General features: G+C 36.1%; 2 protein-coding genes across 5 annotated transcripts; one reads left to right on the forward strand and one right to left on the reverse strand.

The window, feature by feature from the left end:
* Positions 1-4,939: 4,939 nt before the first annotated feature.
* LOC136203393 (photosynthetic NDH subunit of subcomplex B 3, chloroplastic) lies at positions 4,940-13,837 on the reverse strand. Of its 2 annotated transcripts, XR_010674818.1 has the most exons (7): positions 13,588-13,837; positions 13,396-13,497; positions 13,264-13,317; positions 13,068-13,130; positions 9,902-10,070; positions 6,321-6,383; positions 4,940-5,135 (listed from the first exon to the last, which is right to left on the reverse strand). XR_010674818.1 is itself a non-coding variant. In XM_065994540.1 (6 exons), the coding sequence occupies exons 1-6, from the start codon at positions 13,780-13,782 to the stop codon at positions 5,100-5,102; spliced, it is 513 nt and encodes a 170-aa protein (XP_065850612.1). In that variant the 5' UTR covers positions 13,783-13,813; the 3' UTR covers positions 4,940-5,099. The 2 variants fall into 2 exon arrangements, 1 of the variants encoding a protein (XP_065850612.1); XM_065994540.1 differs by lacking the exon at positions 9,902-10,070 and having other exon boundaries at positions 13,588-13,813.
* Positions 13,838-17,245: 3,408 nt separating this feature from the next.
* LOC136203392 (pentatricopeptide repeat-containing protein At5g11310, mitochondrial) lies at positions 17,246-22,852 on the forward strand. 3 transcript variants are annotated; one of them, XR_010674817.1, is made up of 3 exons: positions 17,246-17,882; positions 18,209-19,553; positions 20,475-20,960. XR_010674817.1 is itself a non-coding variant. In XM_065994539.1 (2 exons), the coding sequence occupies exons 1-2, from the start codon at positions 17,315-17,317 to the stop codon at positions 19,429-19,431; spliced, it is 1,791 nt and encodes a 596-aa protein (XP_065850611.1). In that variant the 5' UTR covers positions 17,247-17,314; the 3' UTR covers positions 19,432-20,468. The 3 variants fall into 3 exon arrangements, 1 of the variants encoding a protein (XP_065850611.1); XR_010674816.1 differs by lacking the exon at positions 20,475-20,960 and adding an exon at positions 22,513-22,852 and having other exon boundaries at positions 17,247-17,882; XM_065994539.1 differs by lacking the exon at positions 20,475-20,960 and having other exon boundaries at positions 17,247-17,882; positions 18,209-20,468.
* The last annotated feature ends 4,234 nt before the right edge of the window (positions 22,853-27,086 follow it).

Genomic DNA, 27,086 nt, shown 5'->3' on the forward strand with positions numbered 1-27,086 from the left:
GTTAAATATTTTGACTTATCAAAATAAGTGATTTTTAACTTAATTAACTAATTTAAGTGGTGGAGGAACAATCGTTATCAAACGCACTTAAATTAAATAAGTGCTTAATATTTTAATTTAAGTAATTAAGTGGGTTATCAAACAAGACCTTAGACTTAAGCTTCTGGATTCTTCCAGCTATTGGCCCAAAATTAGGGGTGGGCACGGTTCGGTTAACCGGTCCATTAGGTAAAAATTTAACCGAACCGTTATCAACGGTTTTTTAACCATCCAAACCAAAACTGGTCCATATCAATCGGTTAACCATCAACCGGTTAACCATTAATTTTGGTTAGGTTTTTCGATTAACGGTTTTTAACCAATTCTCACTAGTTAATCAAAAATCAACGGTTAAATTTTTACCCCAACCTAAATTTTTAAACAATATTAAAATACACATAATTTCAAAAATTTAAACGAAACGAATTCATATAAAAGTTTAGAATTCAAACATAAGTACCGAACTAAAAAACAATCCATCAAGTTTACATTTAAAATATAAAGAAATGTAAATAATATTTCGTCAAAGTACTTATTACAATATAAAGCAGTATAATCTATGTTATATATTTATATTAATCTATGTTATAATCTATGTATTTATATTAAACAGTATAATCTATGTATTTATATTTATATTTGCCTTGCCTTTGTCATCAAATGGCCTATATATTTTTTTTTAAAAATTTATATTTATTAAATAGTTCGGTTGACCGTTAACCGCGGTTTTTGAACACTCTAACCCAAAACCGAAACCGGTACCTGTCTATTTTTTTAACCATTAAAAAAACCACCGATTCGATTAACCGATTTTTTCGGTTCGGATTATCGGTTTTCGGTTCGGTTACCGGTTTGACCAGTTTTTTTGCCCACCTCTACCCAAAATTGAGTCTTGGGCTTTTAGTCCATCTCAAGGCCTTTCCTTTCCTTAATTTTATTTCTTTCTCTTATTTAATCAAGTACACTTAACAATTAGTTCAGTTAAATCAACATTTAATTTCTATATATAAACCATTTATGGAATATTCATTTTCTTATAATATTTTTGTCAAAATCAAAATTCAGTGTGGAAATTGTGTTTCAACAATCTCCCCCATTTGATGTTGACAAAAATTCAGAGGTTAAGAACAATTAAATTTAACTCCCCCATAATAGTTAAACTTACATTACTTCTAGATTCTCCCTCGTAAGGGTTGAGCTACTGAAAGAAATTTTACTTAAGATAGCAAAGAGTTAGACATTAAGAAGTTCAGTAGTAAAATTAAGTTCAGAGTCAGAAGCATAGTTTATCAAATGCATAAAATATCAAAAGAATTAGTATGAATTGTGATATTGGAATAATGTCTTTTACTTAGATAGAATTAGCGTTGAAGCTTTGCATAAAGTGTTGATTTATCAGACTCATTTGATTAAGTGAGAAAGGCATATAACCAAATAACATTCAGAAGCACAGTATGGAAAAGATAGTGATTTATATAAACATTTAACAGACAAGTAATACAACATAAGGCTAAATAGCCTATAAGCACAGAAGAAGAAAGAAAAACAAAGACTCCTATTTTTGTTATCTAATGTTTAAGGTAACGTTGCGAGTCTTGTTCTTTGTAAGAGGTTGCTTCTGCTGAGATGTGGAAACTGTTCGAGAAGCGATAGCCTTGTCATTCTTCTTCTTTTGTTCTTCCTCGGAGGCTTTCTCCCCCTTTTTGGAAGCATCCGTGATGGGGGAAGGTGCCTGGAGGTTGGCTATATCCAACTACACTTATAGAGTTGAGTTGTTGGCTATGTCCAACTACACTTCTAGAGTTGAGTTGCTCGGTGTAGGCCTGGAGCTTCTGAGAGCTTTGTTTCAGGCTATTGAAGACATCATAAGCGGAACTCACAACCTCTTGAGTAAAGAAGCCATTCCTGCATATGTCACTTACGACAAGCTGAAATGCCTTAGCATTTCAGATGATAGTGTCAGCAAGGCGGAAGTGTACTTCTGGTGAATACCCAGTAGAGCGTGATCCAGAAGCCGATTCTAGTTGGCCAGAGTTTGGACATGCTTATTGTTGGGGTTTATTGTCCTATAGACAATTGTTGTAGGATATAAACTATTTGTAAATGAATTGTTCATTATCATTTGTTTTATAAGATATAGTAAATTAAACTATATAAAGGCATTAATCTTTTATCAGAACTAATTAAGTCAAATAAAAGAAATCCCAAGTTTATTTAAGTGATCATAAAGTGTTCATACAAGCATGAAGTGAGACTATACTTTATGTTAAAGGGGTTGACATATTACTGTTGAGACTTGCATGTAATAGTGTTTTCCGTCGAGAAAGAGAGCTGATCTCACAAGCTTTAGATATGGAGATATCTAGAAAGTTACATGGATCCGGTAAAAGAGTTCATTAGGATTGAGACTCGACTTGAGATAACAGTATGGATAGATTTATCTAAGTGTCAACGGTTCATCTCATTGGTGTTAGTAGGTATAAGCAATCCTCAGACTCAAACAATCATTAATTAGTGATTCTGGATTATGGAGTGTGATGCTTTGATTTTGTGCGAGCACGATCCAGAAAAACGCATGATTTGGTGAAAAAGTTTAAACACTTAAAGCATAAGCATGCATCCTTGAAACATGCAGGAAAAAGAAGAAACTTCTTAAAAAGCAAGGGAATATAAAAATAACAGTGTAGCAACTTGCGAAAAATATTGTAGCATTTTTACACAAAAATAGATAAAACCTTAAAAGCGGAAACTAAGCAGTAAGATCTTCGATCTTGTCATTGGGAGTGGACACATTTGGGGCAACTTCAAGAGGTTTTTCGGCAGGCTCAGTGATGGAATCATGTTGACCTTCCATATGTTGGTCCGCCTCGAGTAGAGCATCGCCAGTTTTCGCATCATCACCCTTTGAATTATCTTGAGCCTCCGTATCAAAAGCGACATCCTCCAAATCGATGACCCCCTCACTCCTCTTCGGCACAACAGGAGGAGCAAGTGCTTCTTGGTAAATAACTGTCGTTGCGTTCTTCAAGGTAGTATAATGAAAAGCCTCATTTTCGGAAGGCACTTCTACCTCAGGGTCATCGATCCCAGAATCCGAAAAATCCCTCTTGAGAGCCGCCATGATACGTTCGCCGTAATAGTAGGCGCATAGCCCACACGCCTCCTCCAAATGTTCCCAGTCCCTCTCTCACATATCCTGCTCCGCCCTCAGATCGTCAGACAACTTGATGGTTGCCGCTGTCTTTTGCTCCAGATCAGTCTCCAGCTGAGTAATCTTCTGTTTCAAGCTGTCCGCCAGAGTGCTTGCCGCCTGGGCATCGGACCTAGCTATGGATGCTTCGCTTTCCAATTCTTTAAGGCGGGCTTCATTCACCGCGTTCATAGTGATGTCCGGCTCAACAACGTTGACATGATCAATGGTCTGGATCAAATGAAAACAGTAAGTCAAAAGAAGAAAATAAAGATAGTTAAAATCACTCAGTTTAGAATAGTCATGTACCGCTAAAGCCCGACGCTTGATCATTTTAAGGTGGGTAGCAGTGTTGTACTTGGCTCTTATCTCCAAAACATTGGGAATCTTGCCGATATCTTCTTCAATGTCGTTCATCACCAAATTTGAGGCGAGAACCAGCTCCGGACCATGAGTAGCCACCCAATAATCGCCAAGGTCTGGCTTTAACGACTGAAAATTCACAAAGGGGCAAATCAAGGCTTAGGAGACCCTTATATCTTTTATAAAAACATATAAGGAACAAGGAGCTAACCTGGGTGAAAGCAGAAGAAAACAGCGAAACCTTTAAAGACTTCGCTGGGATCATCAATTGATCTGATCCGCCAGCTTGCACAACCTTCCCTTGAACAGTACCATCGGTCTTGGACCTTTTTGGAGGAGGCTGAGTTTGAACCTCGACAGCGGGGCGTTTTCCCTCCTGCTTACTAAGAGTCGAGTTCGCCTTCTCCTGAGCATTTAAGGCGGCTTGAAGCTTTCGCTTCTCTGCAATGATATCTTTGGCGTTAGTCCTCCCCCTACAAGAAGGGGTGAAAAACAAAAATAAGTTAAAAAGGCGGATCAAAGGACAAATAGATACCTTCGAAGGCTTTGAAGGAAGTATAACGGATCTCCCCATTTTGTAGTGTTACTAAGGGCTCGCCTGATTTCATAATTGCTAGGGCTTGGTCATACGCCCAAAAGTTACCAAAAGTTATGACTGAATTGGATAATTATTTAATCAAAGGCACAAGTGTACAACAATAGGTTGGGCGTGGAACTTGGATAAAGTGAGTGGAGCAAAACATGGGTTAGTGGGTTGAAACAGTTGGGAGCAACCTTGTCTTATGGTTATGGAGCAGCATTGGCAATCGCAGATCTTTCTTGATAAAACACGAAACTTCCTTGCTGAACATGAGATACACCGTATAATTACAGAAATTCAACAATAGAAAATGGATAGTGGGAAAGAGCAGTTGGGAGTGACATTAGATCAGGAGTAATGGAGAGTGACAGTTGTAGATCTTTCTTCAGAACGTAAGAATTCTGCATTAAAATGAAGGTTTTTTGGCAGAGAAGACAAAGAAAAACCAAACTAAAGTTCAGAGATTCATCAATAGCAGTTTAGCTTATTTCTTTCTTGCAAGTTTATTTTTAATAATTCATTCATCAATTCTCGTAAGTTCTCCTTGTTACGTTTTTTGTTCTTTTGTTCAAACTCTAATTAATTTATTCACCTTTTCTAGATTTTGTTATTTTGGCACATTTCAGTTCAATTAATAATCTCAACCCCGTAGATTTAATTGCGAGCTTTAAGCTTTTTAGTCCTTTAAGCTTTTCACATTTTTTTATAAAAGTCAGTTTTGATAGTCTTTTAGTGTTTTTGTACAAAGCTTCTGACACGCTCGGACATGAAACAAAAAAAAGCGAAGCAATAATGTCCAAAATGACAAAATAATGTCCAAAATGACAGTCTAAGTGTATGATAAAAATATAAGTACAAACCGCATAAGGTGTGTGTAATTATTCTGCTAATTCCATTTCAGTTTGATGCCTTGATTCTCTTTATATATCATTTCTTCCATTGTGGCAACCTTTGAACCACAACCTGCCACAATCACAACCGCAGATAGATCCATTAAAATTGATATGTGTAACACCTATGTTGAAGGAATACCAGTGTAATTTTAGGCAATGAACAGTAGGGCTGTTAAAAAAACTAACTAATCCAATGGTTCAAACCAATCCAATCCAACCTAAAAATAGCTAGTTTACTAATTTAGTTGTTCTATTGGATTGATTATAACCAAACCAATAGATTATTTCATATGGATTGGTTAGTTTAACCAGTTATTAACCGGTTAGTAACCAATCCAAATTAAACCTTAAAGAAAATGATGAGATTTTGATGGCTAGAGAAATAACTCAATAAATAGTTTGTGAAAAACAGAAAAACGTAACTGGAAAACATGAAAAACAGAAAAAACGTGAAAAACGCAAAAATAGAAAAACGTAAAAGAAAAATTGGAGAAAACGTAAAAAACAAATGCAAATAAGAGCACTTAGTTGTGAAAGATTTGTGTAATTTACGATGTTGGTCAACTATTTTAGTTTAAAATTTTAATTGTTACGACCATAAAACCCATAGTTTTCCAAGAATTTGTTGCTTTCATCAAGTTTGGCACCACTGTTATCTTATTTCACATTCAAATTAAAATTGAACTTTCCATTTGAATTAACTAACTACTATTCAATACTCAGCAAATGTTAAAGCCATCTATTTTTTTTATATAAAAAAGAAGATATATTAGATATAACTAAACTGAAATCAACCTCATTTTTTATATCGTGGTCATTTAGTAGAAAATATAATATTAATGCAATTATATCAAACATGTACAAGTAGAAAAATTATATTCTACTAGAGTTTAGAATACCGTATTTTTTTCCTTTTTTCTGTTTTCATGTTTCCCATTTTATTCGCTTGTTAGTTTTTCGCCTAATTCATTTTTTCATGTTCTCTTCTTCTTTTTTCTTTTTTCTGTGTTTTCACGTTTTCTTCTTATTTTTTCTCTAAATTTGATATTATTGAAAAAAATTGGATATGACATATATTTAAATAAAATTTATTGGATGATTTAATCTAGCTAAAAAATAAGTTTGGATGAAATTGATCATTAGATTGGATTGATTATATTTGCAATCAATCCTTTCTTTTATTGGATTGGATTGGTTTTTTTTATCCAATAACCATTGGATTGATGCATGAACACCCCCTAATGAATAAACATACCTTGCCAGAGTTTTCCTTATTTCCAACGATAGTTTGACAAGCAAGCCTCCACGATTCAGGTTTCTACACAATTAGTATCATATTAGCATTATTCTTATGGTTATTGAAGAATAACATACATTATCAAAAAAAAATCATGGACAATTTTATAATTTTGGCTCATACTTTTGGAATTCTAGCCACCGAATAAAGTTTGAGATTACATCTATTTTATCAATGAAAAAAACATTTTTCAAGATTGAAATTGTACGTCTGACAAATATTAGTTGAGATTGTCACTTTTTTTAGCGTGGATGCTAAATTTAATCATCCAACTTAATTTGTATCAGATATCAGGCTAAGTGATGTCACGCGCGTGACGTTTTCACCATCCTCATTGCGGCCCAAGTCCAAGCGTAATAAGGGCCCAAACAATGCCCGAGACGGCCCCTGGCCCATTTTAACAACCTATAAATGACCTCCACGGCCAAGCCCAACAAGCGGTAGCCTATCACGGATTACGAGGTTCTAACCTTGGAACTTCAAGGGATCTTCTGGAAGCCTACGAGGCAAAGGATTCCTCCCAGGATTCGAACTTCTTAAAGGATTAGGAATCCTAACTCTGTGAGGATTCCCAAGAAGGTGACAACCTTAAGCCTAATCAAACGATGTAAATGGACAAGTATTGATACAAGGTACAGTACGTTAACTACTATCTCTAAACTAGTCTATAGCCTTCCATTCGGGCCGGAAAATGACTTAGGTATCAGAGCGGGTTTGCCGGTCTCCGGCCTCGTCTGACCTGCATATTGTTTTATAGGCTTAACATGACGTCGAATCAGCATCACGATTTGGAAATGTAACCAAGAACATGTAAGAAGTTATCATTGATGCTTTGATTGTGGATTTCAATTATCCACCATCTTTCAAAATATTCAGCGGCTCAACCTAGTCGCGTTCACTCGAAGATCCATCAGAATAACGATCAAGAAGTCAATCAGCAACCAGAGCCCCATCCCCAATTAGATCCACAATACTAACTCCTGGCGGAGGAAGTATCCCAAAGGTTCGCCCAGAATCTAGTGGCCATGCAAAAAGAAATGGATGATGCAAAAGCAACCCATGAGTTGGAGATGGTCGAGCTTCAGCGGCAGCTGCGGAAAGCAAAAGGGGACGACTGAGAAAACCCACCCGAATATGAGAATTTAGTAGGGAATCCACTAGGACCCCTAGGGGCTATTCCCGAAGCCTGTCCCCTAGGCAGAGGTATTCCAGATCAAGAAGCCCTCCTCAACATTATACAATGCGAAAGGGCCCTAAGGACAAGGATAAAGACATATCCCATGGGCAAAGCAAACGTGGTTCCCCGTCAAAGTCCCCGCCACCGGAGGTCTGAACGAGAGAAGACGATGGCCAAAAACTATGCGCCCTTCAACAAGGATTACATATTAGAGCTCCTCGAGAAGAATTCTCTATGTAAATCCAGCTCTCGAGACGGGTATTCTGATTTGGAAGAGACAAACACGCCTTTGTCAAAGGAGATTCAATGGCAGCCCATGCCTCGAGGATTTCAGGTTCCAACCGGTATTGGGTGTCCCCCATGTCAAGAACTTTCGACGAATAATGGAAGCGACTACGACTACTGATGATGTATTATGCTGTATTTTCCCCACTACTCTGAAAGAATCGGTGACCTTTTGGTATGAGCAACTCCTTCCCGGGTCGATCCACAACTTCAACCAAATGGCGGAGTCATTTGTTGACCACTTCATCACCTCCGTTTCGGACAGGAAGACCTTGTTGGACCTCAATTGAGCGATCCAGAATGAGGGGGAGACTCTGGCCCAACTCATTGAAAAATTCTAGGCCATAGCGATTCAGGTCAAAGAATTTAATGGGGGGAAGACATAAATGCCCTAGCCAGCAATTGCCGAAGCCATGCACTTCAACAAACATCATCACCACTCAACCGAAGGACTTTCAAGAGCTAATGACGAGAGCTTATGATAACACCGTTGGGACGAGCACAAGCCGAACCTGTTGCTTCAGAGAGATCAAGCCCCCGACAGTGATAAACCCTCAAGGAGGAGAGAAGGTGGAGACTGAAGCATTAGCAGACCCCGGGAGAAAGAGGACAAACCACGACACTCCTTTAACGCTCCTCGGAAGGAGATGCTCTTTTGGGTGGAAGACAACAAGATGCGAATCGAGTACCCACCAAAGCTTAAGAAGGGCCAAAGTAACGGAAAATATTGTCACTTTCACAAGAGTGAAGGCCATGAAACGGAAGAATGTAGGCATCTGGTTGTTGAATTGGAAAAGATGGTCGAGGGTGGCAAGCTAGACCGCTTCCTCAAAAAATACGAAGATGAGGGTAAGAAGGAGAAGGAGAAAAAGAAGGACAGCCAAACCCCCCGTGGAGTAATAAACATGGTGGAAGGAGGTCCTCGGGCTATAAGGAGCCAGGCGGGCAATACTACTACCCGAACTAGGAAGCAGCATTCGGATATATTAAACAGTTCCAAAAACAGATTCGAGGAGGAGTGTGACGACGCGCTAGTGATTAAGATCTTGATTAACGACAGAACAATTGAAAGAGCCTTAGTAGACACTGGTAGCTCTGCAATATCATAACCTAGAGAGTATTTGAGGATCTGGTCATTAAAAGAGAGAAATCGGTCAAGGGCATACCCCATTTAACAGGAGTCAGTGGCCACACGATCCCCTTGGTGGGCAGCATCTGCTCGGAAGTAGAGATTGTCGATTCAAGATCTAGGTGGGAGAGTAAAGCATAATTCTTCGTAGCAGATGTTACACTCCCGTATGCCCGATTATTGGAAGACCACTCATATCCGAATCGGCAGGAACGTTGTCCATCAGGTATATAGCCTAGCAAATACACATAAGCAAGGGCGTGGCGATTGCCCGAGGCAGCCAGTGGCGGGCCCAATAGACCCATTAGACCTCACTAGGTTTGGGGCCCGACATTGACGATTAGCAGGAGGAGTGGATGCGAACCGAACCCGTAAGATCCTCACAAACAAGTGGAACATTCAAAGGCGTTCATTTTGTGGAAGTTCGTGGTAGAAGGAAATTCAAAATTCCCTCGAAGGTCAGAAACCAAAAATTCACGCTCCAAGGGAGCAGAATATGACCCGTTTGGGAGACAAAAGACATTCGGAAGCCAGCCAAATGACAAAAGACATTCGAACGGGCTGAAGACCAGAGACAGCTCCCAAGGGCTGCATGAAACAAGAAGTCGAGGCTCTAGTCAAGGCAGAAAGGGGAGATCATGCTCCACAAGTCCAAAATACGTCAAAAGTCAATAGTTAATCCTATACACATCCGAACAGAGTGATCAAAGGCCCGACCCAAAGACCTTTGCCTCGACAGAGAAGCGGGTACAGTCCCCAAGCTGGGCAACCCCACGAGAAGAAACAAAGCCCCACCCTAATCAGGTCCGAACCATGACCAATATGAATACATCCTCAAACAGGCTGATAGGGCATGGAGCACTCTCCCTCCCCCTCAAACATACTCTTTATATTTCTAAGCAAAAATAAACACGAAAGCTACAACATACTTATCAAAAAGAGACACACCTTCGGCCGCTCTCGAAGAGCTACCACAAAATGTGGTTGAGGGGGTAGGGGGCAACCCTTCCGGTAAGCAAGAAGCCGCAATCGAGGAACTGTCAGCTTTTTCCTCAACCCGAAGCTTGGCAACCTCAGCGCACCTCGCTGCAGCCCCAACCTCTTCGCTAGCACGTCTCTGAGTTGCCAATCGGAAAAACATTACCCATATAAGAATCAACACGATCAAACAAAATGCAAATAAAGAGAGGTTCACTTACCTGTAAGGATACGATTATAGGAGGGAGATCCTTCCAGATGAACCATGTGCTCCCCATCTAGTACTAAAAAGAGCCTACTTTGCTCCAAATAACTCACTAGCTAATCCTTGGAGAAACTGAGGCGCATGCTGAGCAAAACGTTCAAAAAAATCCCTTTCATCATTAGAAAGGGGAGCGGGAGCCGGATCTCGAAAAACATCCTTTTCCATAGCAACCAGATTCCAAGAGCGGCGGAAAGGAAAATCAAGAGGATAAATGGAATCTCCCAAAATATTGTCGCTCTCATTCTGGGGCAAACAAATCCAAAAACAACGAGGCTTGAAGTTTTTAGGGTAAATTCCAAAAAAAACCCCTGTGGTTTGATGTTGTTCCAAATAAACCCTTGTGGTTTGGTTTTACAAAAAAAAAAGGACCGTGGTTTCGCCGTTACCCGAAAAACGGAAATTGACTTAACACCGTTAAAAATGCTGACGTGGCAAGGGGCAGAGTTGGAAATTCGATTTTTTTTTTTTTAATTTTTTTTTTCTTTTCCTTTTTTTTTCTTTTTCTTTTCCTCTCCTCCTCCTTCTTCCTTCTCTTCTTCTTGTTCTTGTTCTTCTTCTCTTCTTTTTTCTTTTTCTTTTTCTTTCCCTTCTTCTTCCTTCTCTCCTCCTCCTTCTTCTTCTTCATTCTTCTTCCTTCTTCTTCTTCCTCCTTCTTCTTCTTCTTTTTTAATTCCCTTACTCGAAGAAATTTAGAATTTTCCCGAAATCTAGAATTTCCAGATTTCGGGAAAATTCCAGATTTCTTCGGAAATCTGGAAAATTTCCAGATTTATGGAAATTTCCAGATTTCCGAAGAAATCTGGAAATTTTTGGAAATCTGAAAATTTCCGAAACTTAAAAAAAATAAAGGAAGAAGAAGAGGTATGAAGAAGAAGAAGAATGGAGGAGGGAAGAAGAAGAAGAAGAAGAAGAAGAAGGAGAAGGAAAAGAAAAAGAAAAAGAAAAAGAAAAATTAAAAAAAATTAAATTTCAGAAATTTAAAAAAAGGGAGAGGAAAAGAAAAAGAAAAAGAAAAAGGAAAAGAAAAAGAAAAAGAAAAGAAAAAAAAAATCGAATTTCCAACTCTGCCCCTTGCCACGTCAGCATTTTTAACGGTGTTAAGTCAATTTCCGTTTTTTGGGTAACGGCGAAACCACGGTCCTTTTTTTTTGTAAAACCAAACCACAAGGGTTTATTTGGAACAACATCAAACCACAGGGTTTTTTTTTGGAATTTACCCAAGTTTTTATTGTTCGAAGGTTTGTCAATCACAAATGAAGGCATCCTAATAGGAAGCTTAGAAATATAAAGAGCATCATTAACTTGTCCACAATAAGGAGTCCAAATATGACGAAAAAGATGCCCCGTCAACACATTCTACAAATCTTCGCAAACCTTGGCCAAACCTAAAAGGTCAAGCCAGACATTAGGAGACAGCTGAGAAGGGTATATCCCAAGTTCCCCCAAAATGTTCAGAATGCTATCAAAAAAGCAGAGGCGCACCCTATTTTCAAGAAAAATCTCGTAAAAGCCCAGGTGGTCCTCCGTCGCTTCGGTTATCACCTGGACGAGGAAAGGAACCCTAACATCGAGATGAGCAAATTCGACACCAGCGTGGCTAAGGTAAAATCATCAAAAGTGGAAGGTTGTTCGAAGTTCTTCAAGTGAGGAACTTAGGGTTTTGATGACCCTTCAACTTCCTCGTCTCTGGGATTACTCTTTTTACTAGAACCCTTACCTTTACTCCGAGAAGTCCCAACGGGAACCATTGTAGATAGAAGAAAATGAGGATAAGCTTATTTCAGTAGAGGTAAAACAAGGAAAAAGTGAGAAGCTTAAAGAAAGAAGGAAAACATGTAGAGAACCCAGCAGATAAACGAGGAAGATAACGGAGAAAGGGGAGACTAAAAAGACTTAGGGGGAAATGAAGCGTTTTCGGCATTGGAACATGCACTCTCATTAAAGTCCTGCCAACATGCGAGATTGTAGACCAAACCCCCAACCAACACGACAGCACAATTAGAAAAAGCTTTATGATGATCCCAAGAAAATGATGGTTTGGAGCAAGATGAAAAAATAACCCTTTCATAAAAGGTTTATTTTACAACAGAATCCTGGAAGAATGTCTTCGAGACTAGGGGGTTGGGGGACATCTGATATCGGGCTAAGTGATGTCACGTGTATAACGTAATCTACATCATTGTGGCCCAAGCCCAAGCATAATAAAGGCCCAAACAATACCTGAGACTGCCCCTGACCCGTTTCAACAGCCCAGAAATGACCTCCACGACCCAGCCCCAACGAGCGGCAACCCATCACAGGTTCTAACCTCGGAACTTCAAGGGATCTTCTAAAATCCTACGAGGCAAAGGATTCCTCATAGGATTCAGACTCTTTAAAGGATTAGGAACCCTAGCTCCATGAGGATTCCCAAAAAGGTGACAACCTTAAACCTAATCAAACGCTATAAATAGACATGTATTGACACAAAGTACAATACGTTAACTACCATCTCTAAACTAGTCTATACCCTTCCATTCGGCTCTAAGCCAGAAACTGACTTAGACATGAGAGCGGATTTGCCGGACTTCGGTTACGTCTGACCTGCATCCTGTTTTGTACGTCGGATCAGCATCACGATTTGGACACGTAACCAAAAATAGGTAACTAAGTTATCATTATCCCTGTGAGCATAACCAAATACTCAAATCGCAACTTTGTCTAACATTGAATGGAGAAAAGAATCACAAGAAATGATAATAATTTTGAATTGTGAAGAATTAAGTCCAGTGTCCACATCAGTTCATACTGTTTTTTTTAGGATTTCAGAGTTATCTGATAAGGAAATGCCTAGTTAAGCATGTGATTTGATTCATGCGTAAGAGAGAGTACCTTGATAAGGTAACGGTGTTCAGTATTTGTTTTTTCATTCAAAAGAGCTTTTCCATCAACAATCTGCACAAGAACAAGAAGCATGGATAACTGCTGAAATTTTTCATATTGTCTCCCGAGACATGCCTGTGTTTTTACATATACGAAGAAGAGATCTGAAGTCGAATATAAAAAAAAGAAAAGAAAAAAAGCGTACCTCTACAATGCAGGTTCCACAACTTCCACCTCCTCCACAGTTCATTAGTTTCCCCTGTATTGCGTATGTATTTCAGCCGGTCACAGCACAGCGCTGAATATGAAATAAAGAGAAAAGGAGAGGATAACTTACATATGGAGCATAAAGCTCGATCTTGTTATCCAACATGATGTTCCTCAATAGCTTCTCTCCACTTACCGCTTTAGCTTTCTCCACTGGATCATCCGGCTTCGGCTGCCACCACACAACCATCAATGTGTTGTGTGAAATAATGATACTTTTGCAATAGATATTTAAGTTTGGGGATTTGGGGTTGGTACCTACCCCAATGAATTCGAGCTCAATCTCAGGCTTTTCGGCTGTAACAGGTGAAGGATCCAATGAGCTTACAGCGACAATTAATGATGCGGTGGAGACGGATTTCTTATCCACCATAGACGAGTAACGGAATGTTTTTCGCTTTCCGGAAGATAGTTCCGGCAGTCGCATTGATACTGCGGAGAAATTCATGGCTGCCATTGCTTCGTTTTCTGTCAATTTTTGCTTTTTATCTATTTGTTTTGGCTCAATGCTTCTCCAGCCCCCTTAACCAAGCCCGTCCCTGAGCATGGGCAGGAGGAGCGTATGCCCAGGGCCCATGAATGAAAGAGACCCAATTATAGTAATGTATGGTACTATTATAGACTTTTAAATTATACTTGATTAAATTCAAAAAGAAAATATACTTTGATTCAAAACATTGTCATAAGATTCTTTCCAAATTAAAAATCTTGACATTAAATTAAATTAAAAAAAGAATGATTAAAAACATAGGCATCAGTTATTAAGTAGTATTTCTAAATTTTCTAATTTATCTTACATTCTTTCCAAATTTCTTAATAAAAATGTTGTACATCAATTCTCTAATTTATCTTCGAGTCTTTTCATAATTATCTCTCTCACTCATTATTCCTAACAAAATTTCTAATTTATCTCTCCTGTCTTTGTAAAACTCTATCAAATTCTGATTTACTTGGTCTCCAGAGACATTTTGGGAGAAACGTATCAAAATCTTCCAATTTTAAGAGCTTAGCCGCTAAAGCCTATTAAGTGAGATGATTTTCAGATTTAATTTTTCATTTTTCTGTTATCATATTTTGTGTCCTATAGAGCATAAAATCTATTAGAACTATTTCATAATCTATTAAATTTGAAAATTTTGCATTTAAAAATGCTCATAGACATCATTTTGTATAAGAAATTAGGTACTCAAAAGAATATAAAATGTTTTTTTTCATATATGAAATGTTTTTATTAGATTGTTTGTTAAATGTAACAAAAAAATATATATATATATATATATATCATTTTTAAGTAATATTCTTTTATACAATTGACTATTCTATTTTATTTTTTACTTGCATTTATTTATTAGGATCCCAATTAGTAATTCGCCACTGAGCCTCTAAAACCTCAGGATCGGCCTTGCCCTTAACTTGTCCAAATTGGTCATTTTACCCTTCCAACTCATCGAATGTCCTATTTACCCCCTTAACTCCATAAAAATGTTATTTCTCACCCCCTTAACTTGTCCAAATTTGTCATTTTACCCATTCTCAACTCATCGAATATCCTATTTACCCCCTTAACTCTATAAAAGTGGTATTTCTCACCACTTATGATCCTATTTACTTTATTAACTCCATAAAAATGGTATTTCTTATCCCTTTATAGTAGTCAAAAAAGTTGAAAAGAGAAAGAAAGAATAAAAAATACAAATAACAAGAACATTAATATAAACAAGTTAAATACATTATATGTAGGGGTAATGTACCAAAATAGGCCTATGATTTTTTGGAGAAGTATCAATTTAGGTTCCACTTACAAAATAGCATAAATATAGGTTTAACGTTTAAAAAAAGTTATCAATTTAGGCTTCTTTAACGGATTGTAAGGAGTGAAAAATACCACTTTTATGGAGTTAAGGTGGTAAATAGAACATTCTATGAGTTGGGGGGATAAATGGATAAGTTGAGGGGGTGAGACATACCACTTTTATGGAGTTAAGGGGATAAATAGGACATTCGATGAGTTGAGGGGGTAAAATGACCAATTTGGACAAGTTAAGGGGGCTCGAGAAGCATTAGGCATTTTCTTCTTTTTCAAGGCTTAATACATCATTTGCCTCCTGAACTTATCCAAAATGGTTGATTGGCCCCTAAACTTTCAAAGTGTCTCGATAGCCCCTTGAACTTGCATAAAATATTCAGTTAGCCCATTAAACTTGTGTAAAACATAATTAATTGATCACTCGGTTGTAAAAAAGTAAGTTAAATGCGGAAAATATATTGCACACGTTTTAAAAAAAGTAAAACAATCAAGATCGGGATATTGCGGTTGTAATATTAGAGAATACAAGGTTTATAGTTGAGCAAATAATAACTTCATTTTTACTCTATTCTTGAATTGTGTAATGACATTCTAAGACACGTGGAATATATATCTTCCGCATTTATTTTACTTTTTTTGCAACCGAGTGATCAATTGATTACGTTTTACGTAAGTATATGGGGCTAACTGAACATTTTATGCAAGTTCAAGGGGCTATCGAGACACTTTGAAAGTTCAGGGAGTCAATAAACCATTTTGGATAAGTTTAGGGGACAAATAATATATTAAGCCTTTTTTCAATAATTATTATTCCATGGTCAGGGGTAGTATCGTAATTCAGCATGCCATCTTTGTGCGGATTTTACCTCAAAATGGAGCTCATTATGAGGATTATTCTTAGGAGCTTAGTTAAACATTTTGTCCATTGTGGACTTATTTAACTAAGTTCGAAACCGGAAAGATAGCTTTCGGTTTTAATTTGCAAAGAAATCGGAAGCTATTATTTTTTTATTATAAAAAATAAAAACCGTACCGGTTTCCATTTGATATAAATATTTTTTAAAAGCTTCCAAAACTCCATCTCGGCTGTGTCAAAAAATTTAAAGTAAAATTTAAAAAAAGTCCTTCTATTTTTTTTAAACTTTTAATTTAACTTCAACCTTTAACTATTCATTTTTAAATTCATTAGTTAAACATTTCCTTATCAAATTAGTTAGTAGTAAATATCTAATTCGGTTAAAAATGTTTTATTCTTTTAAATGTGAGGTTGAAATTATATTTTTACGGTTTTTGCAGGTTCTTTATAATTACATTTTGAAATTATATTTTTGACAATTTAAATTACCGTTTTTACAGTTTCTTTATCATTTCAAATGCCACCGAAAAGTTACGGTTAGAAGTGACAGTTAAATAACAGTTACAAAATTTCAAACTGTAATTTAAACTGTTCGAAGTGACAGTTAAATGTTCGAAGTGCAAAAACCATATTTCAAACTGTAATTATGAAGAAACTGTAAAAACCGTAATTTAAACTAACACTTCGAACCGTAAAGTTACGGTTAAGTTTATAATTTCAAACGTACCGAAAAGTTACGGTTCGAAGTGTCAGTTAAATAACAGTTAAACCATTTTAAACTGTAATTTAAACTGTTCGAAGTGACAGTTAAATATTCGAAGTGCAAAAATCATATTTCAAACTGTAATTGTAAAGAAACTACCATAAAAATATAATTTCAACCTTACATTTAAAGAATAAAACATTTTTAACCGAATTAGATATTTACTACTAACTAATTTGATAAGAAAATGTTTAATTAATGAATTTAAAAATAAATAGTTAAAAGTTGAAATTAAATTAAAAGTTCTAAAAAAAATAGAGGGACTTTTTTAAAATTTTATTTATAAAAATTTAGAACAGGCGGAGATGGAGTTTTGAACCTTTTAAAAAATATTTATATTAAATGGAATTCCGATTTCTATTGCGATTGTTTTTGCAAAATGAAATCAGAAACTAGTCTTGAGTCCGATTAAATAAGTCTCATAATAGATAAAATGTTTAACCGGGATCTTAATAAGGTAAAATTGTCATTAAGAGCCTCATTTTGGGCAAAATCCTCTTTGTGCTCTATATTAAATATTTCCCCACCTGAGAGCTTCTAGTTTTCTGTATTTGTGATGAGAAATGAAGTACCTAAAACCGAGAACCCTTATTCTTCTCTCTTTATCGAATTGTGAAAAGCAAACGCGCCGTTTCTTCTCACCGTTGTCCTCTCCAAAGCACCAATCAAGGATTTGTACGCCGGGAATACCTTTTGTCACGTCGCCACCGCCTCCTCACCGGCAACTTCCCTCTCCGACTCTGGACGCCATTTCTAACCCTAACTATTCCGAATATGACTTCTCTATTCTCTGCAACCATCTCAGGGACCCAGACATAAGGCCTGGGGAGTCCCTCGTCTCTGCCTTGGACGGGACTAAAATCCAACCGGAGCCTTCTCTGTTACTGGCGCTATTTGATCTCTTTGATTCCTCCCCCAAATTGCTACACGATTTGTTTATCTGGGCTGAAAGCAAACCCAAGTTTCAATCCTCTGCTACGCTCTTCAACTCAGTGGTTAATGCGCTTGGAAAAGTTAGGAAATTTGATTCTGCTTGGTGTCTGGTACTTGATCGGATTGGCGGTGTTAAGGGACCGAATTTAGTTTCAACTGATACTTTTGCGATGCTTATCAGAAGGTACACTCGCGCAGGTAAATTTAAGCTTCATTTTTTAACGGAATACTGATTACATGCTAAACCTTGTACATGATTTGTGTTGTATTCTCAATATATGTTTCCCTTATTTGATATCAGAATTGTATAATAGCAGATTAGCAGGGGTTTGATTACAAGAACACATATACCAGTAAATCAATTACAGCCTCAATGTATAATGAAAATACCAATTCCAGAATATTTGTGTCCTTTTCAATTTGAAATATCTGGTTTTCGCATTCTGTGATGATAACATAAGGAGCTTATACTCGCTCAATTGAATATATGTTTTTGTTGATCTGTAATCATGTGCATTTTGCAGGAATGCCTCAAGCTGCAATTAGGACTTACGAATATTCAATAAGTTTAAATTTGAACTGTGATTCTGATAACGGAACATGCTTACTGGAAATTTTGTTGGATTCTCTTTGTAAAGAAGGTCAGGTTAGGGCTGGTAAAGAATATTTTGATAGAAAAAAGCAAGGGGATCCTTGTTGGATTCCATCTGTTAGAATATATAATATATTGTTAAATGGATGGTTTCGATCAAAAAAGCTAAAACATGCAGAAACACTTTGGTTGCAAATGAAGGAAGAGAATGTGAGACCAACTGTGGTAACATATGGTACCTTGATAGAAGGTTATTGCCGAATGCGTCGTGTTGAACAGGCAATTGATCTGTTGGATGCAATGAGAAGGCAAGGAATTGAGGCGAATGCAATAGTATATAATGCAATTATTGATGCTTTAGCAGAAGCAGGTAGGTTTAAGGAGGCATCAGGGATGATGGAGTACCTTATGCAGTCCGAATCAGGTCCTACTATTTACACTTACAATTCCTTGGTAAAGGGTTATTGTAAGGCCAAAGATGTTGCAGGTGCTAGTAATATACTAAAGATTATGATTAGTAGGGGTTTTATCCCAATGCCTTCAACCTATAATTATTTTTTTAAGTATTATTCCAAAAATGGGAAGATTGAGGAGGGAATGAAGCTGTATACAAAGATGATTGAAGCTGGATACAGCCCGGATCGGTTTACTTACCATCTTTTGTTGAAGATGTTGTGTGAAGAGGACAGATATGATTTGGCTGTTAGCATTAGCAAGGAAATGAGAGGTAGGGGATATGATATGGACTTGAGCAGTAACAGCATGTTGATTCATTTGATGTGCAGAATGCATAGATTGGAAGAGGCATACATGGAGTTTGAGGAGATGTTGCGGAGGGGTATAGTTCCTCAATATCTTACTTTTCAGAGATTGAATTATGGGTTAAAGAAACAAGGAATGACTCAGATGGCGTGGAAACTAAACAATATGATGTCTTCCATACCTCATTCAACCAACTTGCCCAATACATTCAATGCAGAAAACAATGGTTCGAGAAAAACATGTATAATGAAAAAAGCGGAAGTAATGTCTCAAATATTGAAGAAGTGTAATGATCCAAGAGAAGTAGTTAAGCAAAGAGGTTCATCTAAAAATCCTATATCAGTTGCAAGTCAGTTGATTGAGGATATCAAAGGAAGAGCTAAACAGACATGATGTAATAAGTTAGTTTGAGGATATCAAAACAACACACTTTCGTACAAACTCTTGCCTATGTAACCATTTCTGCCGCTACTCTTAGCAATAGCCTCTCCATCAAACCACCACTTTCTATCTTGGTACGTCCTTAAACTTTCAACCTTTAATATCACGGGGTTAAACAGCTAAATGGTGTTAATTTGGGAAATAATTTCTAATCTAAGAACATCTCCAATAGAATATATAATGAACTATTCATTATACTCCTTCGTTAAGTCTCTCCCATTGGACTGAGTTTAATATATTGAGCATTGATCAATCACACAATAGATATTGAGTAGTTTATTAAATCTTTTTGACTATTTTTATAATATATTTTTAAATTTTAAAATAATATGATAGAATTTAATTAATTGGTGGATCTTTTGTGATTGGTGTTCTTTTTGATTGAGTGGTTACATAGTTTAACCATTCGAGTTAATAGTTTAATAAAATGACCTTTATTAAAAAAAAAAAGGTCTTGTAGTAGTGATGATGTATCATGTATATTGAGTGGTTGTGGGGATGAACTATTGGAGATGCTCTAAGAATGTTTAAAATTATTTTTCCATAAGAAACGGTTTTTAACCCTTAATTAATTAATTAATCCCACTACGCTGCTCAGTGGCTTCATGTGAAGCCGCTCTCAACTCTCCTCTCTGATTAAAGATAATATCGTATATATAAAAATTTGGGATATTTTCAAACATAGAAAGTTTGCAAATAGGTATCTTGTGCTACATTCCGTTAGCAAAAGCAGTCCAAAATGCTAACGATGTTAATTTTTAATGATGTGGCAGTCAAAGTTAATGGGTCAAAAGGACATTTTAGTCATTTTATTTAATTTATAATTTATAATTTATTTTCTTTTAAAAATTTCATATTTTTGCAAATCTCTCTGTTCATCTTCGTCTTCTCTCTGTGAATTTTTTTTATGTTTGTTCATCTTCTCTGTAGAAGATTTCTTCTTGCATTCGTTACTGTCTTTCGTTTATCACCATCGTTCGTGTTATTCTCTCTAGGTTCTTTATGGGTTTTGAAATTCTTCCTCATTTTACTCAACTGGTTTTAGTGGAGCTAAATATGCTCGGGGAAGAAGAAGGAGATGAGAAGTAACCGACCTCTTTAACAATTTTGTTATTCTTGTGTTGCCGACGAAGGAAGATTTTCCCTGTGAATCTGTGATATAGAGTGTCCAACTTGTAAGTTCTAGGTGTTGAATTTATCATTAAATTTATCATTAATTTGGAGTCAGGTCTAGAAATTTTTAGAGGTAAGCTCCATTAGTTTTTGTTAATTATATATAAGTATAGTATTCATTATGTAATAAGTAAATAAATGAGGGATTAAGTTGAAAAGTTTAACATCTGTTAACTAATTGGTTAGTTAGTTAGAGGGAATATCTAAAGGATTAGGGGTTATTTAAACAAGATAGCAAACTGTTCTTCTCACTTCTCGTAAACTGTAAACGATACATTTTCTTTTAGGTTAATCAATTTCTTCTTTCATTGTCATCTTCGGATCTTTTATGATCTTCATTCTTAGTTTACGTTTTGATATGGTATCAGAGAAATAATTTCCGCAAATTTTTTCTTCTTCTATCTAAGAATTTCTTTCAATGGCACCCACTGAAAATATCAATAGTTCTACTCCACCATCGATGGAACTTTCTTCTAATCTGGCGAGTGTTTACTATATACATCCGAGTGAGAATACTTCTCAGTCGATAGTTTCACAAGTTTTAAATGGAGCCAAAGATTATCATTCATGGGCTCGTGCAGCTAAACGATCGTTGATTGCAAAGAACAAAATCAAATTTGTTGATGGGTCTCTTTCTCCAGCGACAGTGGCAACATCAGATTTATAATCTTGGAATCGTTGCAATCAATTGGTTTTATCTTGGCTGAATCATTTAGTTTCCACTTCAATTTCCAAGTATTACTTAGTTTGAAACAACCTCTGCAGTTTAGGATAATTTGAAGAATCGATTCTCTCAGTCGGATTTTTGAGGATTGCAGAGTTACAAGATGAAATTGCTTTACTTTCACAAGGTGATTTATCAATAACTGATTACTTTACTCGTTTGCAAGTAATATGGCAAGAATTGGCTAATTTTAGGTCAATTCCATCTTGTGCTTGTGTGCCCAATGCTGAGAATTGTGTGGTCGTTAAGAAGGTTCAAGAACAACAAACACAAGATTATGTCATTAAGTTCTTGAGGGGGAAATTTTTCTGTCATAAAGTCTCAAATTCTTATGATGGACAACCTCCCAACTATTGAAAGAGTGTTCAATATGGTTATTCAACATGAACGATAGGTTCATGAAGGTGTGGATTTCACTTCTTTAGGAACTACATCAGGATTGGTCAATTTTGCTCAAACTAGTTCCCACAACAAGAAAGGTAATTCAACTGTCAAGAAGTGTAGTTTCTGTGGGAAGGAATGGCATACCGTAGACCAATGCTACAAAATGCATGGATATCCTCCAAACTTCAAATTTACTAATGGTAAAAAGAAGAATGTAGTTGCAAATATGGTTACTGCTAATGATGAAGATTACACTACATGAGATGGCCAAGAACAATCAAATGATGCAGCACCTATTTCTGATGAACAATATCAGAAATTAATGTCTTATTTGCAAAAGATTGAAGCACTGCAACAACCTAGTCGATCTAATAGGCATTGTTCATCTATCAATGCTTTTACATTGGTTACTACTGTAGAGCCTACTTTACAATCTGACTTTAGTCATTATGCAGGTATCAAATTTAACTCTTCTCTTTTGGCATGTATTTCTAAGCATGGAAATTATGTTGAATGGGTTGTTGATTCAGGGGCCACTGGTGGTTATGAATTTGAATTTATTGTTTAATCAAATGCATGTTCCGAATATTCATTTGCTATTTATTGTTGGGTCTGTGCGTATCACAAATACTCTTGTGCTTAAGCATGTGTTGTTTATACCTGGATTTAATTTCAATTTGCTATCTATTAGTAAGTTGTTATTAGATGCACAATGTGAGGTAGTTTTTAAAGATGCAATGTGTATTTTTCAGGACAATAAAACCCAGAGGAAGATTGGTATAGCTGAGCTAAAACAGGGCTTGTATATAGCTAAAACAGGGCTTGTATATTCTTAGGCAACATTTGAATTCTTCTATTCGTGTTAACCATGTACAATCTCAATCCTTTGTACAGACTGGTTAGGTCATTTACATTCAAGTAGACTGAAATTTTTGGATGGTTTAGATAGTGTATTAGGTCAATGTGCAGATTTTGCCTATGCATTGTGTCCATTGGCTAAACAAAAGCGTCTACCTTTTCCTGTTAGCACATTTGTAACTAAAGAATGTTTTGACTTAATACATATTGATGTTTGGGGTCCCCTTAAAGTTTCTTCTTTGATAAACCATCGATATTTCATGACTGTGGTAGATGATTTCAGTAGGTACATATGGGTGACTTTACTTAGAACTAAAGCTGAAGCTACACAGGCTATTAAAGGGTTTTGTGTGTTTGTGCACAATCATTTCCATATGTCTATTAAAACCATTAGGACTGATAATGCTTATGAATTGCATTTGCATGATTTTTATCAAGATCCAGGTATAGTACATCAAACTAGTTGCTCTTATACACCTCAATAGAATAGTGTGGTAGAGAGAAAACAATAACATATTATGAATATTGCTACTCCCTTAAAATAAAATATGGTTTACCATTATGTTTTTGGACTGATTTGTTACTCATGCAGTTCATTTGATAAACATCACACCCACACCTATATTACACAATGCTACACCTTTTGAGAAGTTATATAAAGAAAAATCTGATTATGTCTTTGGGTGTTTGAGTTTTGCCATTGTTTTGACACCTAAGCACATTAAGTTTGATTCTAAGGCTTATCCCTGTGTGTTTTTAAGGTGTAAGGCAAATACAAAAGGTTTCAAATTATATGATTTGGTTATTAGGAGAATAGTAATTTCTAGAGGTGTCACATTTCAAGAATTTTACTTTCCTTATTTAGCCAAACAACAGGGCTTGCAGAAACCAGTAGTTCCTCCAAATAGATTTCCAGGCTCAAATGCATTATGTCATGCCTGAGGGTGTTCCTATTTCTGGTATTCTTGTTCAGCAGGGGATGGATGTTATTGATACTACTTTAATACCTGAATAGGAACATGAGAATTCCATGCCTAAAGAACTTGTGCAATCTAGTGTTGTTATTCCTGTTAGGAAATCCACTAGAGCTAGAAAGGCATCGGATTACTTAAGGGGATGTTTGGTTCGCACAGGGGTAACAGAATGAAATCAAGAGAGGGAAACAAAGAGAAAAGAATGGAATGACCCTGAATTCCTTTCTTTGTTTGTTTCAATTCCACAAAGGGAATGATATACATATGATTCCATTTGTGACTGTTTGGTTCAAACGAGGTAATAAAATAGATTTGTATTTTTAACAATAATTTCTATACATATATGTTTATATTAATAAATTAATCACATGTAAAATGAAAATCAATTTATTCAACCATTAAAATCAAAAGACGACGAAATTGAAGAAACTGAAATAAAATAAATCAAATAAAATGTATAAATATTCTATTTTAAAAAATAATAATTATTTTAAAATAATTAAAATAATACCAAAACCTAATAAGATGATAGAAGAAAAATATTTGTCAAAATTATTTTTGAGGATAAAAAAGTAGAAATAAATAAGTATAAGGATCAAAAGTTAGATTAGTTTGGGAATAAAAAAATATATAAAAATACAAAGATTAAAATAAAAACAAAAAAGTAAAAATTAGTCAAAAATATAATTTGAGAATAAATAAATAAATAATATATAAGTATAAGGATCAAAAGTGAAATTAATTCAAGGATTAAAAAAGTAAAAATAAATAAATATATGGACTAAAATAAAAATTAAAAACAAAATAGAGGCTAAAATGCAATTTTGTAAGGAGAGTATATATTCAAATTAGTCAAAGAGAGGGGAAAGGAAATGAAAAACCTTAGGGGGGGTTGGGGGAATGGGATTAGAGGAGTTAGGGGTAAACCAAAAACTAAAAGAAGGTAGAGGGAATGATTGAATTGATAAAACAAATAACACAAAAGGAATGAAACCTCCTCTTTCCATACCCTTTCCTGAAACCCCTAAAACAAACGGCCCCTAAGTGTTTTTCATTGAAATTAACTCTCTATTTTGTTCAACCAGAAGTGACATCTAGTTATAACAATCATAGCATAAGTCCCAAATATCCCTTGTCTTCTGCTATTTCTTATAAAAACTTGTTTGATACTCATACAAAGTTTTTATTAAACATTTCTGTCATACCTGAACGTAAGACAGAAAATGAACCCAAGGAGGACCTGAAGGGAGAAAAGACAAGATAAGACCCGCCTCCCTGGAATATAGGGCATACGGCTGGAAATACGACGTCGTACCATGAGTTCATCCTGAGATCCGCCTAGAAGGGTACAACTGGAAATACGATGTCGTATCATAGATCCATTCCGAGATTCGCCTAAAGGAAGAATATGGGATCCGCCCCACATGACGGTCTGTCCTTATGGAAAACTAAGCAGGCATACAGCGAAACTCATTATCATTAAGTTAACACTAATGATACCTTAAAGACAATAACAACTTGGAGGTTAAAGGTCAGAGTTAAGCTGCATTAAAGGTCTCTAAACCATTATCAATGAGAAATCTCCAACATTGATGATAGTAATAACTCCATTAATACTTAAACCCTCAAGTATAACTAAAGTAACATCAAAACCCACATTCAAGGACAATAAAGGGGATTAATGCGATTGTTACAGAATTGCATATAAATACCCTAGGTTCCTGGTATCAAAGGTACACTTACACACTATTCTCAACTCTGCTTTGTCATTACAGTTTATTCTCTTAAGAAGTTTACTGACTTAGGCATCGGAGTGTCCCCGGCCGATCCCAACGGCGCCTCACAGGGAAGAGCTCCGATCAAGAATCTTTTCACAAGATATCAATTTTCAAGCTTAATTGACGAAAATGAGGTCTTTTATGTGTAATTTCTTGTTCTATCCTCACTCCAACCTCCACTGTTCTGGTCACTCAATATGGAAATAACTCTTTTTTAATGTTAATGGAAAAAACTCATTTTTAATCAATTAGGTTTGAAATTGCACCAACTCGTAAACGTTATGTTTAAGATTGCAATATTTTCTATATGAAAGCTAAATTAGTAGTGCAGTAGTAACGAGTATACTAACTATAATTATTTGTGTACTAAAATAATAAGTATATGTGTCATGTAAAATTGCAAGAAGTAAATAAGTATATTATTTTTCATACCGAATATATATATATATATATATATATATTGGCATTTTTTTTTGAAATGAAATGACATTTAAATTTAAGAAAAAAATTGGATAATAATAATGATGAGAAAAAAAATTAAATAGTTATTTTTTTAGTCAATATATAAATTGATAATTTAAGTTTAAGAAAACATAGAAATTAAGAAAGCTACTATTGCTCCTTTCTCGATTTGGTCTTCTTGTAAGTTTGTTTATTCATCCATTTGGGACTAGACCTTTTGGTGGATTGGTCAGTCTTCAACGCTCAATTTCTAGACAGATAGGTGTTGAAACACCTTTCCACATGATTTTGATTTGACAAAATTATTTAAGTTAATCCCATGATTAAAACAATTAAATTTAAGTGCTTTAATTTAATTGTACTAATGTGTTTGTTCAATGTTGAGTATAATTATAAATGAGAACAGAAACAAAAAGAACGAGAGAATGAAGTCAGCATAAGGCACAGAAGCTGAGTAGAACACAACTCGGTATCATAGAAGAAAAGTCTTCTTCAGAACAAACACTTGAAGACGAAGCTGATCGAAGAAGCTGAGTAGAATGTGACTCAGCCTCGCCAGAGACAAAGATCAAAGGCAGCGTCTATTAGAGTCAAGCTGAGTGTTCATCAGGACAGCGCCAATGATCCGTTAACTAAGAGACAAGATCTGACAGAGATCTGTGCCAATTCAGAAGCTTTGGAATTACGCAAGGAGACAGTTTCGAGACGCATGGATCAACTGGCCTTTGGCTAAAAGACGAAACTGGCGCTAGAAGACGAACCTGGCGGAAGAAGACAAGCCTGACGCCTGCTAAATTCAGACGACAGGATTGGCCTCCAAAACTGTATGCTGACCAGTGAATGACGCAAGAAGACCGTTTGAATTCAACAGATACATCCGAATTCAAATGATTGCAGCCTCAGAATTCACTATAAAAGGACAAGTTCTTCACTTGGATCCTTTGCCGAAGTACAAAAGAGAAAAGCATACATACAAGCACATACAAACAAGAAAAAGCAAATACTTACACCCAATTCTTATTTCTGTGTAAAAGTCTAGATTGAGTAGAGTTAAGTGGACGAATATAGGACGGTACTCTTGCATACTCAACTGCTTTGTAAACGGTTTGTGCTCTACCTTTAAAGAGCTCAGTAGTGGATTGAAAAAGCCCGGAAGGATTCTAGGGACTGGACGTAGACGGTGAGGCCGAACCAGGATAAATCTGCTGAGTAATTTCTAACTCTTTCTCTCAATATATATATGTATGCGTTGCT

Source organism: Euphorbia lathyris, chromosome 8 (genome assembly GCF_963576675.1).
Source record: "Euphorbia lathyris chromosome 8, ddEupLath1.1, whole genome shotgun sequence".
NCBI lineage: Eukaryota > Viridiplantae > Streptophyta > Magnoliopsida > Malpighiales > Euphorbiaceae > Euphorbia > Euphorbia lathyris.

Excerpts from the sequence above, each read along its gene's own strand:
- LOC136203392 (XM_065994539.1), top strand. The coding sequence starts at position 17,315 with ATGAAGTACCTAAAACCGAGAACCCTTATTCTTCTCTCTTTATCGAAT. Across the intron at positions 17,883-18,208 it reads CAGAAGGTACACTCGCGCAG|GAATGCCTCAAGCTGCAATT; the intron begins GTAAATTTAAGC and ends TGCATTTTGCAG.
- LOC136203393 (XM_065994540.1), bottom strand. The coding sequence starts at position 13,782 with ATGGCAGCCATGAATTTCTCCGCAGTATCAATGCGACTGCCGGAACTA. Across the intron at positions 13,498-13,587 it reads TTGAGCTCGAATTCATTGGG|CCGAAGCCGGATGATCCAGT; the intron begins GTAGGTACCAAC and ends GTGTGGTGGCAG. Across the intron at positions 13,131-13,263 it reads GTGGAACCTGCATTGTAGAG|ATTGTTGATGGAAAAGCTCT; the intron begins GTACGCTTTTTT and ends GTTCTTGTGCAG.